The 20029-nt window shown below is 36.2% G+C and overlaps 2 protein-coding genes across 3 annotated transcripts in view; one reads left to right on the top strand and one right to left on the bottom strand.

Annotated features, from left to right (window-relative positions):
* The window catches only part of LOC125649973 (uncharacterized), an 82496-nt gene that overhangs the window by 12167 nt on the left and 50300 nt on the right, over positions 1 to 20029 (top strand). For both annotated transcript variants that reach the window (XM_048877885.2, XM_048877886.2), the window contains exons 10-19: positions 385 to 435; positions 2757 to 2971; positions 3058 to 3117; positions 3235 to 3346; positions 3592 to 3827; positions 7176 to 7274; positions 7497 to 7587; positions 7687 to 7725; positions 9792 to 9978; positions 11990 to 12192. In XM_048877885.2, coding sequence (XP_048733842.2) covers positions 385 to 435; positions 2757 to 2971; positions 3058 to 3117; positions 3235 to 3346; positions 3592 to 3827; positions 7176 to 7274; positions 7497 to 7587; positions 7687 to 7725; positions 9792 to 9978; positions 11990 to 12192 — 1293 coding nt within the window. The remainder of the gene's footprint in view (positions 1 to 384; positions 436 to 2756; positions 2972 to 3057; positions 3118 to 3234; positions 3347 to 3591; positions 3828 to 7175; positions 7275 to 7496; positions 7588 to 7686; positions 7726 to 9791; positions 9979 to 11989; positions 12193 to 20029) is intronic.
* Positions 11207 to 14970, bottom strand: LOC125649974 (uncharacterized). The gene has a single exon (XM_048877887.2). It carries the CDS (start codon positions 14747 to 14749, stop codon positions 13232 to 13234), a length of 1518 nt encoding a protein of 505 aa, XP_048733844.1. The 5' UTR covers positions 14750 to 14970; the 3' UTR covers positions 11207 to 13231.

Here is a 20029-nt window from a genome sequence, read left to right as displayed (position 1 = left end):
GGTCAGAAAAAGTGCTAGCCCTCCTACCTCCAGATACTACGTGCCTACTTTTTTAAAATAAAAAATCACAGACAATTGTAAAACGACATATTGCAAAAAAAATATGCTGGAGATTCGAATCATTTCTTCAATCACGCTTCCTCTCATGAACGCACGTGCATTTAATCGTCGCATGCATAAACACACATATCAAGGATGACGGTGGCGATGGTTCGATGGTAGCCATCTTACCATTGTATCATCGTGACATCGCGGTGATGAGAAGATGGGGCACATAACAGCAATAGGGTTCGATTTTTAAAACTTCTGAACTTTTCTATTACTACGCTTCTGTACAATAAAGGTTTATGTGTTCAATAAAATTTGAATTTGAAATTTCTGCAGATTGCTCCAAAATCCGTAACTTTAACTGTCAAGCATGGAGAAACAGGATATGTAAGTTCATATGCAATACAAAGATATTTTTCACTAAAAATGTATTTCTATAGTTTAGTCACATTTGTTGCTTAAAATTCTCAACATTAAAAAGTTAGATTTTGTTTTTAATGATCCAATTTTGGTGTGAAATATGCAGAGAGCGTTGATAATTATTCACTGATCACTATCATAAGAACGGCGAACAATAAGTGGCAAGAAATGAAATATATAGCATTCGTGATGCTCATCTGAACACATATTACAGTCAAAACATTTGATGTCAAAAGCGGATGCTAACTCAGCGTGGGTTGAAAAGATCTAGAGCTTATCGCCGCGCATGAGTAAGAACATTTTCAGCACGGACTCTCTTGAAAACATTGGGTTGAAATTCCAAATTTTAAGTTGATTTTCAATCCACTTAGTTTTACTCTCAATGAACTATATTGTTAAACATTTTGTAAAACGTATTAAAAACGAACGTATGAGATATGTATGAGAATAAAACCACGAGGAACATGATTATAAGTTCAATTTATAAAATCCATCTAGTAGTTACGATAATCTAACAGTGTCTCAGGGCAGGCCCTCCCCACAGTTAGAATGCCTACCATATACTCGTAATGTAGCAGAAAATTGCGGATTCGTTCCAAAACAGTTTTAAAATCACCAAAGTTAAACGCGTAGATTTAAAGCTAAAGTTGAATACAACTAACCTCATTGATAATTCGTAAGTCCTTGATACTGGAAAAAAAAAACATCGTAAAATAATATTGTAAACGTTTAAAAATGTCACTTTTCTCGATTCAAATTGACTGCCATTTTACCCGAAACTGTCATCGGAACACTCTGCTGTTTTCGAATACAAATGCTCAATGAAGAACTGCCCACTATCATATATGGAAAACAGTGAACCGTATAACTTTCGGAAAGAGCTTGAAGACAAAATGAGTTTGATATGCAGTGAATTGAAAGACGGAACAGGCAGAAATAATATCTGCAGTACTAAAGGGAAAAGATATGTGTTTGCCAGTGCAATCTGATTAATTTTCTTCATTCAGGCCGAAAAGCAATTTTTGTCAAAAGAATATTAAACCTTCATATTAATTTAATTTGACACAGCAATGTTGACTTAACTTAAATTTCTTAACTTACAGCTTTTATTTGAAACTATAAGTTAATTTTTCTGTAAAATAACGGCGTAGTAAAGATCGTAGTAACATTTTCCGTAAAAGGTCATATCTTCATACTTGGGAGCTGCTCGCGCACGCAATGACAAGTTCCGGTAAAATGGAAGCTGTACACAGCGAAACTCAAACTCGTAGGTTTTAATTCTCTTTCTACACTAATGAAAATGGAATTAATGGCGAGTCAGTTGTGAAGGTGACTTTTTGGTTGTATATTAATGATGTGACATGATTTTACCGAAACATGTATATGTACAGTGTGCAATTTTTATTTTGCTATATTGCGGGTATATGGGACGCATTCTTTCGTTAAACTGGACCCATAGGACATTATCACTTTAACGTTGGACATTCTATTTATCCATCTAGCTGATCACAAAAACTTGATCGGGTTTCTTTTATCTAAAAAAAATTTCCCATTTCGTGCTGAAAATTGTTCTCATTCGTGCGTGGTGATAAAATTATATATGTACAGTGTAGATCTTTTCTCCGTCCGCCCATTGCATTGTGATGTCAAATGTATTGACTATAACAGATGAATATCACGACAGCTGTATATTTCATTTCTTGCCACTTAATGTTCGCCGATCTTATCGTCATACCCATGTGGTTGTCGCGCATTTTATCCAGAATTACATCTACAGTACTATGTTTTTCGTAATGCGACGTAACGATTCTCATGGACACACTATTCCTAATAAATATACGTATAAACGAGAGGGATAAATATAGTACGTCTACTGGCCAATATTTGTGAATAAAATATTGATGAAATAAAACGTTGAAACAGAATAAACTAGAATGAAATATAAAAAGTGTGTTCTTTAAAAAATTATAATTAAAAAAAACAACAACACTTTGATTGTCATTATAAGAAAATGAACGATATTTTGAATATTGATTGACATAATACAGTTTAGTCCGTCTAGATATGGAAATAATGATAGTCTTAAACATTTGAAATGAGCTAAATTTTACTTTTTGGTACACGTTAAGTTTCGGGTCCGTTTTCCGGGGAGTTTTATACAGAAGGGGGGTGGGGTCTATTCTACAACACCGGCGCGAAGCGTTGCAGTTCATACATTCATTTACTTTCAAAACAGAAGTTTCCTTTTTAATAAACTAGTATATTAACTGTTTCATATATCATATAAGTCAATAAACCTGGAAATGTTGAAAACGTCACCCTGACAATGGATCTACACCACCCACACATCTGGTTAAAAGTCGACTGGGAAAAACCTACGGATATGGGTTCTATGGGGGTGATATCGCACTACGTCATGAGGTGGGGAAAAGTCCGGCTCCCAATATTTGAACTGGAACAACCGGAGTTCACACACGATCCTTTCAATACAACGTTACCAAATGTAAGTTCTTCATTGTCCTACTGTTCACATATAGCAATTTGTTTGAATCTGAGAATGATTTTTATATTCATATGATCTTTAAACAGAATATCGTTGAATTTGGAATTCAAGTTCAAGAGGAACCTCACACAAGTTATGGATTTCAGGTGAGCATATGGATGAGTGCTATATGTTTTCGAAGTGGATTTTTATTTTAGCAAATAAGACTTAGTTTCAATACAAAAATATACAGATGACCTTTACCAATGTTTTTATCTCCACAGATTATGCCGATTGCACCCACTCAAGTCTTGAGGCCTAGTGAATATGATATGTATCAGATTTTTGATATTACCCTTAAAAATCGCACATCGTGTCAAAACAATAACATACCAGGTTTGCATTTTCTTGAACGCTTCTTTTCTTTTTCTCCAACTGAGATTTAGTTTTAGAGTTTGATTTTAGAATGTTTGTCAAGTAGAATAATGACAATCCACAGCAATTTTCTCAATCCTGTGATAATCATTCATGTTTGCTGTGAGGAGCAAACGATTCATCAGATTTCCGTAGCATCTCAAGAAATACTAACAAAACATATCCCTATCGAATATAGTACACAGTGATTAAATACGTTTTTCTAGCATCTCGAATATCTTGTGACGAAGACGGTGTGACAGTCGTCCACTTCAGCAACACCCTGGACATCACTGTCATCTGGCGCGTGTCAGGTCACTCCAAACGGGAAACAGACGACAAACAAGGCTTCGACGACAAGGAGTTCTATGAAAAGTATGCCATACAATTAGGGGAAGTGAAACACGTCCCGCCACCTGTCGGTCTACAACTTGTCAAAGCTAATGTAACCGTTGTGGAATCTGTAAGTGATCTTCAAGCATCTTATCTTTGTTTGTTTACCGGTATTTGTTGCTCAATTAGTTTGCGCAGCTTGAAACAAAAGTCATACAGGTCTTTAAAAGAAGGACTATTTATAGTTATGACAGGACATAATTTGACCCATTAAATTGACTTTCATTTTCTAAGTTTTACGATAACGACTGTCTATACCGATTCCTGATACATGTTGTGTATAGAAAAATGCTGATAAATTTAAGATCTAACATCATAAATGTAAGACCTTTCCTGAATATTTGATCTTCTGGTTCCCTTCCGCTACCATAGGAGACCATTATTTACATTATAACTACATACTGCCTCTAAAAGATAACTTATTGGTAGTAAAATAAATAATGTTCTCCAATACGCCCAAAGATAAGCTCTAAACGTGACATTTTCAATGGAGATTTAAATTGCAAGACACAAATCGTAAATACTATCATGTTTTTCCCCACATAGAATTAAAGTTTGAAATAGTATCTTCAAATACATGTATCAAAGTTTGTTATCACATAAATCCTCACAATTTAGAGACTAAATTAGGCTCTTATCATATGAAAAGGTGAAGATAACAGTGATCAATCTCAAAACTCCTATAGGAAATACAAAATTAAGAATTTGGCAAACACGGACCCCCTGGATTTACCAGAGGTGGGATCAGTGTAAATGCCGGAGTCGGTGACGGTTTATACTTCGACCGACGTTTCGACTCAGATGTGCCTGGATTTACGCATATAGACAACTTGTTTTCAAATATTTAACAGTAATGCACAAAACTGTCACAAGGAAATCAAAACTTACTTGCTTTTAATCCATTTTCAACATGTCCCCTGTCCCGGGTTTACGTTAACTGGTCTTGGGAGCTGTCACCATAGGGGACCAGTTAAGAGAAAAGCAGACTTACGTAATCAAAGTTGTGATTTAAACCCGGGACAGGGGCATGTTGAAAATGAATTAAAAGCAAGTAAGTTTTGATTTCCTTGTGACGGTTTTGTGCATTGTTGTTAAATGTTTGAAAACAACTTGTCTACTGCGTAAATCCTGGCACATCTGAGTCGAAACGTCGGTCGAAGCATAAACCGTCACCGACTCCGGCATTTACACATTTTCCAGAATCAAAACATGAATGATTGCGAAGAGAAGTCGATGAAGGCTATGCCTTTCGACTTCTGTAAAGAGAATAGTGGGATCAGGTGCCGAGGAGTAAGCATCCCTGTCGACCGGTCATATATAACTAGTTCGGCTTTTAAGCTTCTGCAATGTGGTCATGCACGGATCCACTGAACTCAAAACGCAAGTGATGTTCTGAATCAATTTTCATTCAGTCTGTATGATGTATCAGATCTCAAAGTGTCCATCGTCCTTAAAACAACACTAGGGTCTTCAAAAATTCCTACATATACAAAGGTTATAAGAACTAACGAATACAAGGACTATTTTCTTTGAATATCGACGAATGTATATTAATCCTGATATTTTAATTGAAGTGTGTTCGAAGAAAATATCTTCATGTATTCTGTCCGTGTATAAGAACTTGTGAAACTTGCAGACGAATGCATTGTGTCTATTAATTGTCCCTTAAAAGAAGACAAGTATTTTGATAAATTATACAGCATTTGAAGTGAATAAAAGGCGATAAAATTGTGGCATTTTGATTTATGCAAGCTGTTAGAGGACCCTTCATTCAAATAGCATGGCTTCATTTGGATCTTTATAAAAAAAGTCATTGCTTTGCGAAGTTGACTCTATATGTTTCGTCGTTGCAGGAACGCCGCCGTGTGTCACAGGTGTGAACATCCAAACGAATGTAAAATATGACGCAATGGAATGACGTAATAAAGATTTTTTTTCATCCACTGTTGTTGTCGATTACCCTGAGACACACGGTGGGCAATCACCTGTAGCGTCATCCGCAGATACAGGAAATGACATCACGGTGTTTTCTTTTCATAATAAAGAGATAAAAATGCTCATTGACATCTACTTCATTTCTTGTATCCGCAAATGTACGTTGTGTTGTCTCGGATCATTTTGACATAATATTCCTTTCTTGGGAAAGGATTTTGTTCCGTTTTGAACATAATGTGAAAAAGCAGTTTCCTTGTGATATAGATTTTCTAAAGCAAACCTTTCAAGTTCATCCACAAAATCCACCCTTTTATCCACATCGAAAGAACCTGGTTCCAAAGTTTGTCATTTAGGAAACTAAACACCAAAACTCTCCTTACGTTAATTTTCCTGTTATAATCAGTAGTGGAAAAATATTTTTGGCAGACGATCATTGATATATAGCAAAAAGCATGACCGGTCTACAGGGGATGCTTACTCCTCCTAGGCATCTGATCCCACCTCTGGTCATCCAGGGGTCCAGCCCAACTCTCTATTTTGTATTGCTTATAGGAGTTATGAGATTGATCATTGTTTGTTATCTTCACCTTTCATAGTAGACAGATTTTATCATGTGGGTTTAAATGACCCAACATTGAAATGCATATACACTCATGGAGTCTTTAACTTTTTGGGTTAACTTTATTACACTTACAAACTAGAGGATTTGTTAAATCTAATTATGAAATAGTCCCTTGATTTATGATGATGTTTTCTCTGAATAAGTGAAGATAACGAACAGTGATCAAATCTCATGAATCTTCTAAAGAATACAAAATTAAGAGAAGGGCAAACACGGACCCCTGGGTATACCAGAGGTGGGATGAGGTGTTTAGGAGGAGTAAACATTCCCTGTTGACCTGTCACACCCGCCGTGAGCCCTATCTCACGATCAGGTTAACGGAGTAAACCGGAGTCAAAATCAAAGAACGGCCTAAAAATTGGTATAAAACACATCAGACAGCATTTGACCAGTGATAACTTGTATTTGCAAATTAGATCATTTTAACAACCATAAAATTTGCAAACTTGCTGACTTTAAACGAGACTGTTGAAAACCCCTGTAACATCAACTTATTTGTCAGTAGCCTGCCTCGATTTTATGAATGTGTTCGCGTGTCGAATAAGTTGAGATACATAAACACATATTATTTCGGTGTTGACATTGTTGACACTATAGATATTTCTTTGTTTTTCTTCCCCAATTCTAAAGTTCTGTAATGTGTTGAGATTGTAGGGGTGTAATAAGATTGTATAGAATGCCAAAATGGACTGATAGATTCTTCAAAGATGTGTGACTATCATCTGAAAGAGAAATTCACGATAAAGTATAAATTCTAACGTCTGTCTCAAGTTTTTCTCGCTGGATACCATATCTATGTAAAAAAAAAAGGTGTAACATCTGTGCATACAAGTCGTTGACAAAAGAAATGGACTTTTGAAGGTTTGTGAAGAGCGACGTCCTTCATTCACGCTATGTATTCCTGAACGGGACACCATACAATACAAAAATCTACAACCAGAGGTTCTCTATGGAATCAGGGTAGGGTGCCAAAACACTGGGAACATTTTTTAATTATAGATCAATATATAATCATTTTATAATTATAGATCAAGAGCATACGTATGTTTCCCCGAGGAGCAACACATTTAAAAAAGTCCACGTATCTTCTAATTAGTAAATATAAATCCATGTAAAAGATTTTTAAAAAATTCTGTAACAGAATATTACAAAAGGATCAAATAAGGTCAACATTATAAACAGGTCATTGGATTGAAGAAGTCGGAGGCACTGCCTACAGAAAAACGATGGAGAATGAAGAAAGTACACACATTTGTTTTAAACAAAACGACAGGTTAGCCGAAATACACCTTTCAAATATCGAAAATTTGATTGATTTCCTAGTATCTTTTTTGTGAAGTAAAAATTTGTCTTGAAATGTTTCTATTTCCAGAAGTATTGAACACAACATTATCAACAGCTATATCGAGAGGTAAGTGTCGAACAGCGAGTAGACACTATGACGTTAGGAAGAAGTACTATTCTTTTATCTAAAATGAATAAGTTTGAAACAAATATGAATTCCAGGCATTTATGCTAATATGGTATGTTGATTCAATAAAACCACGATAACCCAGAGGAAAAGTATATTACTAAACTCTTCAAATAAAAGTTTCGTATAAAAGGGATTCTCGAAAAAGGATGGACTGCTAAATTCATTTTATGAACACACAGTGATGAGTTTGCTGTGAACAATTACGCCCGTATTCTTGTTGAGGATTTACAGTTTTATTACAATTTGCAAGATGCTAATGATATCTTGAATGGATCATTTAACAATGTTATAACAGTCTGAAAATAGAATTGATGGCTAAACAATGCTAACTGTTGACAAACTCGATTTATAATTAGACGTTTAAAGTCTCTCAATACAAAATTGACCCAGTTCGTGATCGAATGGTCATATCAGCTTGGTCATGAATCGCTTCGTGTACAGTCTTGACCCAGGTCCTGATTTTATTCCGTTGGCATGATTATACGGTGTATTATTCATAGATAATACTTATAATGTACATCTTAACGTACTGTGATCATGTCAAATTACAATAAATATCTTGTTTCATATTGTACTCTTAAAGAACTTGTCAAAACAGTTTGGTATTGTTTGGCAGTAAAATATTCTCCATAGAATGCAATCTTGGGGGAGGGGGGGGGGGGGAGAACTCTTTAATTTTGCGATTATCTGTTTTGTGTATTGTTTCTGTCCACTGGTATGGAACAAAACTATATTGAATGACTTAGGGTCTAACACATCAGCACGGAGCATGGAGCCTCAAATTAACATAAACTCAAAGAAATGAAGATATCTTTAATAATTTTAAGATATCATCAATTCATTTAATGTGCACAACAATGTAATTAGAGATCTCTTCAACTAATTAATGCTATTTTCAATTCTGAATTACTGCGCGCATCAATTGAATTTTTGACAACATTAATTATTCTGCTGAATTGATACGCGATATAACTGAATTGTTGCTCTCTTCAAATGAATTGGTAATATCAACAATTAAGATGATGCGCTCTATAATTCAAATTAAGAGAGCAATAATTCAATTAATGCGCGCATCAATTCAATTTAAAATGTGCGCAATAATTCGAATCATTGCTCTCTTCAATTAAATTAATTATATCATGAATTCAATTGATGTGTGCCATGATTCTTTTAGAGAGAGCAACTATCTAATTAGAGATATCTTCAATTCAACATATCCACAATTGAATGAAGATCTCTTTAATTGAATTGATGCTTTCTTTAAAAGAATTGATGCGCGCATTAATTTCTTATCCAAAATCGTTGTAAATAATTAAAGATATCTTCAATTGAATTAAAGAGATCATCAAATCATTTATAGCCGAGCAATAATTCCACCACATTGATGCACTCATCAATTGATTGAATTCATGAAAAATGCACGCATCAAAGCCATTAATTGAATCTCTGCGTGCATCAAATCAATTATTGCTTTCCTTTGAATGGATGCACACATTAATTGAATTATTGCGCGCAAATGAATGAACTAATAATAATAATTATTTATAGACTGAGGAGTCAACAGGCTAGTGATTTTTGTTTTCATTTCTAAGAGAAAGATCAGCTTTTTAATTCATTTTTATTTAATCTAATTACTTTTACGTAATATGTATCCATTGATAATCCAAACCTGTGTTATAGCAGTACATCCGCTAATCAATAATGGACTTTTTCCATCGCATTATTTTGTGTGACTCGGACCGTAATATAGTAATATATTTGTATCTTGAATAGTTAACATGCACTGATCATATAAGGTTTAAAGAAACAAACAAAAGAAGCATAGGGTAATTTCTGAAAAATCTCCATTGCTGATCATTTTACCCAGACTTACGTTGTTTCATCATTTTCGAATGAAAATAACTGATCTATGAAATCCTTGCTTTATTTTCTTAAAGCCCAAATTCGAACCATGACGGCAGTTGTTGAAAAATACTGATAAGTCGCACGTTTCCATTTTTCAGATCACGTAGACTACATATTGGTCATAGTTGGTGTGCCAATAGCCCTGTTAGTTGTTCTCCTCCTGTTGTGCTGTATACTGAGGAGGCGAAAAAAGAGGGAACTGTCCTCTCTTGACAGCCATTTGTTGTTCGGCGAAGCTTCCCCCGACAACCCTTACAACCAGATAGAAAGGGCAATGCGTACAGCGTATGTATTAACATACACAAAATTCATATAGGTTCGCTTGTAAACAGATTTTAAGTGATGATCTATCATTTCTCAGCTTCAGAGCCTGAACATCTTGTCCTATAATGCCTGCAATGTGGGTATTATTAAAAGGATTCTCAGGAACGATGAATTTTAGTAGTGACAATTCTAAAAAATTTTTATGGGAAACGTATAAAGTATGGTTAGATAATTAATGTAAATGTGTGGAAGAGAGATTGTGTGGTTCTTTGTAACGTCCTTTCGAGATTATTTTACTTATATTGCAAACTGTCAGGGCGAAGTGCCACAAATTTAGACCTACACTGTATGCTAGGTGCTCTGATCCATGTCGCAACCAAGGTGGGATGTCGCGCCAACGCCTACCATGACAATATAACTCAATCGTGAAGTTTTCACCGCCTACCATGACAATAGACCTCAATCGTGAAGGTTTCACCGCCTACCATGACAATAGACCTCAATCGTGAAGGTTTCACCCGTATCACCCTGACAATAGACCTCAGTCGTGAAGGTTTCACCCGTATTACCCTGACAATAGACCTCAGTCGTGAAGGTTTCACCGCCTACCATGACAATAGACCTCAGTTGTGAAGGTTTCACCGCCTACCATGACAATAGACCTCAACCGTGAAGGTTTCACCGCCTACCATGACAATAGACCTCAGTCGTGAAGGTTTCACCGCCTACCATGACAGTAGACCTCAGTCGTGAAGGTTTCACCGCCTACCATGACAATAGACCTCAGTCATGAAGCTTTCAACGCCTATAATGACGCCACAATAGACCTCAGTCGTGAAGGTTTCACCCGTTTTACCGATGCTAAGCGTTTGGCGAAGGAACAGCTGCTACTTTCACCACCGACAAAGACCTGTCCTTGTCGAGATTGGAATCCATAACACATCAGAAGATTTACCTATTCAACGACAATATAGAGCGAGCGAGCGAGCGAGAGATTAATTAGCAAATGCAAAGATTAGAGTAATTGATCTCATAAAGATTTAAACTACCATGTGACATACATATAAACTGAATTAGATTTACATAATAGTGGATATTGTTGTTGGTATTAAAATATAAATTGGCAAATGGTCACATTATTTATTCAATTCGCTCCATAATCCATTGTTATCGAACCATGGTTGTGCCTTCAAATTACGGAAGTTGTTCCTTGGACTTCTTTTTGAACATATTTTTGTATAAAACCATAAACATGAAATATATTTTTATCTCATGAAATAAACAAATTTCCCCTCTCATTGAAAATAGAATCATGATAATTACAGGTGGTAACACGTAAAAATAATCATCCACAAATTAAGAAATAACAAAATTTAATATCAGCTACTTCCTCACTAGGTTTTCTGATTAATTTTTTTGGTCAATCGTTAATATTGGTAACGTTTTACATTCTTCTCCAGAACCACATGTGTACAGTCGGTCAAAGTATCTAAAACTCCTTCTGATGCATGTTTGAGTTTGTTCAAACATGACATCCACGACTGGGTGGGGATAAAACTTCAAAGTCAAACACAGAAAAGTCTTCTCAAGAATGACAAAGGCACAGTATGTCAAACTGATATGCAAGTATTCTCATATAATGTACATGTAGTTTATCTAAAGTCTTCTTTTCTGAAACCACACTGACACGATTTGAGAGACTGGAAATTCAAACTTGGTTGAACCATACCCTACCCCCTGTGGATAGGGTTGGTAAAGTAGGAGGTTATATGTAATTTGATGTAAAGATGTATAGGAAAACTATAGACCCTTTCTTGAAAACCACAGAGATTGATGTACAATTTGTCAAATAATCCATTTATACAATGTAGTTAGTGTAGATTCAATTCCTAAGCAAGTAGCCCCATTTTCCACTTTTAGTATATAAACTTACGCTGAGGTGAGCGTTACGGTCTACCTTTTTCTTTTCACGAGTTATTTTCAATGCCTTATTTAAAATCATCATTGTCAAGATGTCAAAATTCTTTTTCAGAACTACTCTAACAGTTGTTGCAGACAAATGGGAGATACCACATGACTGCGTGCGCATCGGCCGCATGTTAGGAAGCGGTGCGTTCGGTTATGTCGTCAAAGGCCGTATCAACAGAAGCATATTAAGGCACAGGGGTATAAAAGAACCGTTTGTTGCAGACAGAAAGAATATGTATGTGTCTGTGGCAGTTAAGTTAATACAAGGTAAATAATGTCAAGAATAAATGCAAGGTGAATAATGTCAAGAATAAATTCAAGGTGAATAATCTCTGTGATTAGACCTCACCACGCATATATTTCGTTGAATGCATTTAAGAATATGTTTGAAAAGAGATTTTATAGCTTATTACGGCTGACTATCAATTATCACTAGATGCTTATTTCCACCACCCAGCCTATTCCGCGCGAAATGTTACATGTACACTTTACTTTTACATTGGTAGTCTGTATGTTTAATTTCTGTCAAGAGAAATCATATGTTGACTTCATTTTGTACAATTAACTTAAAATGAATATACATTGTGAACCATGGGAGTCTGACAAAATAAGTCCTTGCTCGAACATATATGTTACTGTCGAAAGTTAGAAAAACCGAAGCATCAAAACCGTAGTGTTTTGTTTGTATGGTTGGTTGTTTAACGTCCCTTCGAGAATGTTTTTTTAAATATTGAAACTTCACCAACTGTAGGTGAAGTACCACAGATTTAGATCTATGCTTAGCGTTCAGGGTCGTAGCAGTGGGGGTTCTTTAAAGTGCTAACGTCTGCCACGGCACGGGACCTCCGTTGTTGGTTGCCGAGCGTTTTGCGAAGGAACAATCACTACCGAGGTTTAACACAGCCATGGTACAAGCGGGGTTAGAACTTACGACCTCCCACTCACAAAGCAAACGCTTCACTACTGAGCAAAAACGTGGGAAATTTACAGCTTTGTACAGTGAAATTGAAAGTAGAGGGCAAGAGTACTTAATAGCAAATTGTACATTGTTAACAATGACTTGGAGAATGTTTTTCAATCAAAAAGAAGTGGCGATAATTAGTAATCACATTCAATCACCAAATTCCCAAATTCTACGATTCTTGAGAATGTACACCATTTGAATTCTTTATGGTCATCAACGTTAGTCACCTTTGTTGTGATATATTATGACACAGTTTGCTGTTTAAGATAGAAGAAATAGTTAGAAAATGTGGGAAAAGTGACAATATTTGGTACTCAACCAGAACATTCAATATGCTAGTATTCAGTCTGGAAGAGCACAGCTCATATGAACTAGTTGTGAAGCGTCGTCTTTCTCGGAACATTTGCATCCGATCCAAATCGCATCCTTTGAATCACACTGAATTGCAAACGGGCGGAAAATATCGTTTATTTTTCCTATCTCGAGCAATCCAAGGAAGCAGCCATCTTTGGTTAACAAGTGTATCCTACTGAAGTACTCATCCGATATCAATATGTTCCCTTTGCTGTCATTCGTAACAGCACTGAGATCACATCGAGGTGACTCTGTCATTTGTTGTCCATTGTATTCAAATCTTTTCTCGCCATTTCTGTCAAAGACTAACAATCGACCATCATGACTACCATTGATATCAACAACGCAGATATCTCTGTTTACATTTTCGATGACGCTTTGTGGCATTGTGAAGTATCGTTTTTTGTGCTTGTCCTTTTCAATAACCATGGCTCTCTCCCTATCCGCTGAATACTTGACAACTTGTCGAATGCTAGCTTCATTTACAGTGTAGGTGTAATCACTCAGTAAACACACATAAATCTCGTCTTTTTCATTCACGTACATACCCAATGGAATCAGGTGATAGGTATCGATGTAAAGCGAGGCTTCCTGCATATTATTCATGGTCGTTATCATATTTTGACCGGCGCAAGAGAAAATAAGATCACCAGAAGACAGAACCGAGATGTTTATAGGTTGAAACTCTGTCAACCTGTAACGGCCTTTTTTTCGAAGATAGCCATCTTTTTCTTCCAGACGATATATTTTATCTGTTCTGGAATAACCAATCCAAACCTCAGATTCATTGATCGGGCATATTGTTTCAATTTTGCCCAAACGGATTTGAAATTTTGACATTACTTGAGGTTCGGGAAGCAAGAATCCTTCAAAGTCTGATGAAGAACTAGGAATGTCGTCAAACAGTAGACGCCCTAGAATGATTTCTTTGTTTTCTTCACTAAGGGAGAGTTGGCGGAATTTAACGCATCCTTTCTCGTCATTTCTTGCTGCATCTACTTCCACCTCGAGATCAGCTTCCAATTTTGCAACACTTTTCGTATTTTTTTCAGCCTTTAGATTTGACAGCAATGATTCTATATTATCTTTCCTTTTGGTTAATTTAGCAACACGAGTATCTACGCTAGCAATATCGAGGCTTTCTTCAGTATTCAAACCTTGATCTAACAGCTGTTTTTCATCCATTAGTCTTCTTTCAATCTGTTCAAAGCGATCGTTGACTGTTTTTCTCAAATCTGATAATTCTTCATGCCTTGATTTTTTTAGTTCTTCTAACTCAGCAATTTTTCGTTGGAGTTGACTCCTTGCCTCCGCCGCGCACTGTTTTATTTCGTCCTCACCACCATGCTTTTCTTGATTTTTAAGACTTTGGAAGAAATTTGAATGGTCTCTATGCTCTTTCGATACAGCACATTCTCCACAAATATCTATGTTACAAGTACCACATGATAAAACAGCTTTTCTTTTGTCGGAATGATTTTTCCCCACACATGTTTTGGACGCCATTTCTTGTAATCGATTAAGTTTCCTTGCATGGTTTACCCAAACATGATTTAAACTTGGTAAATAAATCCAGTCGACCGTAGTAGGTAGTTAAAGGTACACCTATGAATTGTTGATCGTCCTACACTAACCTTTATGCTTAAAATTGGTGAGCATACATATACGTACACTGTAGAACAGAAATGGTAAATATACCTATTGATTTCGCCATTTTTAAATGCCAAATCGCAACAAAAACACTGTGCCAGTTTCGAACGTACGTGATGCCGGGCAACAAACGTATTATCATGACTGGGATTTAGCAAAATCAAATAAGTTTTATCTCCTTTTTCAAAACAACTTTTTAATCGACATTGCACTTAAAATATTTTCCCATTGTTTTAAAGAGTGAATTGTTTTATCGTGTGGTACTTGTAATATAGATATTTAAGGGGACTGTGTTGGATCGAAAGAGCATAGAGATTATTCATTTACAAAGTCTTAAAAATCAGGAAAATCATAATGGTGAGGACGAAAGAAAACAGTGCGCAAAGGAGACAAGTAGTCAATTCCAACGAAAAATTACCGAGCTAGAACTGAAAAAAAAAAAATCAGGCATGAATATTACCCAAACTCCCATTTTGTTATGATTGGAAATTATCAATAAATTAACGTATTTTTCTGCTTTAAAGAAATGAATTAATGTTGTACAACACCATTCATTACACCACTGCAACTCTCAAGACCACTTGTTTCTGCAATCGTTACAGTCGTCTGGCCATTGTGATCATATACTATGATCGAACATTGAATTACATATGTCACCTACGTATAACAAGAGTGGTTCATTTAAAATTATTTGACAAAAATGAAACCTTTGCATCCCCAAGCTCCATAAACATACTTTTAAGAAGAGGTGAAGAAAAATCTATATGACACTCTGGTTTGTCTTCAACTCAAGTTTACAAATCAAAAAGTACAATTAAATTTAAATGTACATGATCAATCAGCGAACCAGAAAATAAATTTAGATATTCAAGGACTAGGAAAAAGGGAAGGTGGCAAATCATCCTACCTATTAATAAAAATCATGATTTATGCATATTCATATTTTACACGAAGGAGGTGAGATGCAGAATTTTCATTCCTTGCCATTTTGCAGTCCACCCAAAGATATCCACTTGAATCAATAGCGAGTGCAAAAGGGAAGTAAATACCATCGGCGGTCGTCATCAAAAATTGGATAAAATGTCCATCTGGTGACAAGACGTGGATTCTATGGTACACAAAGTCTGACAAGAAAAGGCGCCCGGATTGGTCATTACGAACCAGACCAAAGTCACAAGGCTTTCCGCCATTCCTTTTATCTTTGCCGTCGTAGGTAAAGTGTTGGTCAAATTTGTTATTGAACACCATAAGTTGAACCTTACCTCCACTCTGCATATCAAGAACACACAAGTCTTCATTGACATTTTCTATAACACTGTGTGGATAGCTGAATAGTTTTTTGCCCTTTGCATCGAATTCCAAACGGGCTTTTTCTTCTCCTTCTACTGTCATCCTAATTATTCGAACCGGACACTTTGGATGTCGATTTGCATGAACCTTACCAGCAAGAGAAACGTACAAATCGCCGGATTTGCAAACGTACATGCCTTGGGGAAACATTGGCTTCATGTCGACAGCAGAAATGAAACTTCCATCGTTGGCTATTCTCGTTATAGTTTGTCCTTCTTCATAAGATATCACTAATTCTCCATTGGGTAAGGCTACAACATCTGTTACTTTATAATCAAAAACAGATGTGTTGGATATTTCATTGTTTTCTATCTCTATCTGAAATAATGAGTTTGATGTTACATCTCCAAACCAACACCTGTACTCGTTTACTGGACATATGGCATTTATCCAATGCAATTTTGTTGGAAAATTGGACAATATGGTTGTTTTTAGACGAGGGACTTTGGGTCGGGCCTGTCTAGCGTTCTTGTCGTTTTCTTTTGGTAGCCTATTTACACCAAGAAAGCTAGAACCTTTAGTAGATGATGAAAATGTTACCCCATTTAGGTTCTTTCTTGGAACTTGTTCAAATATATTCGAGGGTGTTTGATCATTCTGTAGACTGCTTCCAGCTTGAAATGTTTGAGAAGTTCCATTTTGGTTGCTACCACCCTGCATTAATTTTATCGGAGATTCAAGAGCAGACTTGTATTCAGACAAAGAGACACCACCTCGTTGCATCTTCATGACGTCCCCACTTGCATTCAATCCCGGCCATATATCCTGATCGACGAAAGGGTCTCGAATTTCAGCCACGCGTCTTCTTTCTCTGTGTGACATATCAGCCAGAAGATTATTGTCTAGAACATCTTCTACCGTGACTGGACTTCCACTGGAAGTTGATCCATCTCTGTTATCTATCCTAATGTTTGTTACTTGTGGAATCAAACTCCCACAAGAATCTGGTGCCTTATCTCCATCATCTATGCTTAAAGATCGACGTCCTTTTACCAGTCTTCCAGAATGTGTCTTTCTCGGTTTGCCTTCTTTTGGAAATACTTTCTTCCCTATTGATAAGTCGGTCTCGTTTTGCAGAGCCTCAATTACTTCTTGATCTTTCTCTGTGTCCTCTGAAATCACTACTTCTACAGCTCCTTGAATTTTTAAAATCTTATGTTTTCCATACCTGCGTGATTTTTGATGGATGGATTTGCAGCGGTCACAAGTGATCTTATCGCAGGCGACACACATCCATTCTACACGGTTACTATTCGAACAGAAGTCACAGGTTGTAACTTTTTTGGGTTTGCCTGAATACGACAACATAGTTACACCTCAACACAAGAAAGATTTTTATCACTTGCTGTAAAACACAAGGGGCCTCAGATCTCAATCATATCTAAAAGTAAACATAGTATTTGCACGAATCTTTACCAGGTTTAACTGCTAGTCGATTACCAAAGGTACACACAATAAAATTTCAGTTCATTTACTGTGTTCCAGTCGCCTGTAACGCTCAAGTACAATCGACGAATTCCCGAGCACAAAAGACGGTGTATATTTAGCTAATTAACCCGGTAATCCCATTCTTTAAATCAAAAGTCATCTCGAAACATACATGTTTCATGCCAGGATTTGAAGAATCAATAGTTGATCGTTGATGATATTGAAATTATCATTATCCATTTCGTAAACAAAACTTTTTTTCAAAACATTTGCTATTGTAATGTTCATGCATCGCGGCTTATCGTACACGTACCGGTAATAAAATATAAGACGTGGGAAATGTATTCAAATGAGACACCAATGTATTTATCGGATACGAAGCTTTGTGGATTTTACCAAAGTGTAATTCATTGACAGCACGATCAAGCTTACTATTAATGCATTGAAAATGAATTGAAGGCAAGCGATCTATCGATTGAAAATGGAAAGGTTATGTAATAGATATTGAATAAACATCTCATTTCATGCGTTCGATGCGTGCAAGTCTGAGCTAAGAAAGATAACTCGATATGTTTCAGTATGTAGAATATGGTTTTCATGTTTTTATACGCCCATCATCAGATGTCGCGTATTATTTTATGTTATGTTATGGCGCTGTCCATGCGTCTGTCTGGCTGGCTGGCTGGCTGTCCGTCCGAGGTAATGTTTTCCGTACTTTTTTTTCCGTAACAGATACATGTATGACTTTGAAATTTGGCCACAATTTCTTTTTCAAAAAGTGTAAGAGCAAATTTGCATTTCCGCTGGATTGGTCCGTCCGTGACCTACATTAGGGCTATAAGTAGGTCAAACAATTTTCCGGACTTTTTTCTTTACTGATACAGATATTGCCCTGAAATATAATAACAGGCTTCTTGGAGGAATACAAGTTCGGTTTACATTTCAGCTGGATTGGTCCGTCCTTGACCCCAATTTGGGCTAAAAGTAGGTCAAACAATTTTCCGGGCTTTTTTTCTTTACGGATACAGATATTACCCTGATATTTAGTCAAAGGTTTCCTCTCGGAGGAATACAAGTTCAGTTTGCATTTCAGGTGGATTGGTCCATCCTTGACCTACTTTTGAGCTAGAAATAGGTCAAATAATTTTCCAGGCTTTTTTTTCATAACGGAGGAGTACAAGTGCGGTTAGCATTTCAGCTGGATTGGTGCACTATGACCTACTTTAGGAGTAGAAGGTCAAACTGTTTTCCATATTTTTTCCCGGCACGATCACAGGTATTGCTCTGATATTTTGTCACTACCTCCCTCTCAGAGAAATACATTTCAACTTAATTGGTACAACATGACCTACTTTAGGGCTAAAAGTAGATCAAATGGTTTCCTGAACTTTTTATCATCATAGATAAATTTGCACCGACATTTTGTCACAACCTCACTCTCGGAGAAGTACAGAATCAGTTCAAATGTAAGATGGATTAGTACACCATGGCCCACTTTAAGGCTTTTCTATTCAGAATGCCTGTTGTATCAATTCAGAGTGCATAATATGCTTCCAGGTTGAATTTCACTGTCCGGCGGGCGCATATTGTACCGTTTGATGTACTCTTGTTTATTCCACTATGCTTTAACTTAGAAATCTGAAAGGACTAAGACCATGTTTAGCTATATCGGCCCTGTGGTGTGTTAAAAAATAAAGCAGAATTAATTGAAATAAAATTGTTATCATTTGATAATATAATCTTTATACCATCGCGACGTGCCAAGATTTCCCCGCCAAAACGTCAGCTTGTGGAATTCTATACAAGACAAAACCGGTATCGGTCTGGTTTTCTGCAGAAATCTCCACTTTTTTCAAATTTAGTCATATAATTCCTATAAAACACGACCTTCGATCCAGAAACTGACTGTAGTCTATCAAAATCTATCAATACAAATAAATTTTGCACGAACGATTTTTTGGATCGAAAGGTGTGCTGTTGATGAATATCAACTTTGAATTAAATCGAGAGCAATCCGGAATTATTTATTTTTGTGAGAGTTGTGGGTATTTTATTAATTATGTTGCTTTGAAAAATTAAAACAACATACTTATGTGGAGTCTACATCATTTCCATGCAGAATACACCCCTATGTGGTGTTTTTATCAAAAGCTATAGAATTTTGATGCGTAAACAAACGAATCTGCTGTCCGACAAATCGGACCTTCAATGCTATAGAACGTTTTTATTTAGACGACACCAACAGAATTACTAAGATCAAAATGAAAAGAATTTATAGAACATGCATTGATATAACTAAAACTATTGCCGATATATCGAAAGTATAACGTTAACTAGGGCAAGTAAACATATAAAAGA

This window comes from Ostrea edulis, chromosome 5, assembly GCF_947568905.1.
Source record: "Ostrea edulis chromosome 5, xbOstEdul1.1, whole genome shotgun sequence".
NCBI classification, from domain to species: domain Eukaryota; kingdom Metazoa; phylum Mollusca; class Bivalvia; order Ostreida; family Ostreidae; genus Ostrea; species Ostrea edulis.
The sequence above is the reverse complement of the archived record's forward strand: the minus strand, read 5'-3'. Positions and strand labels throughout refer to the sequence as shown.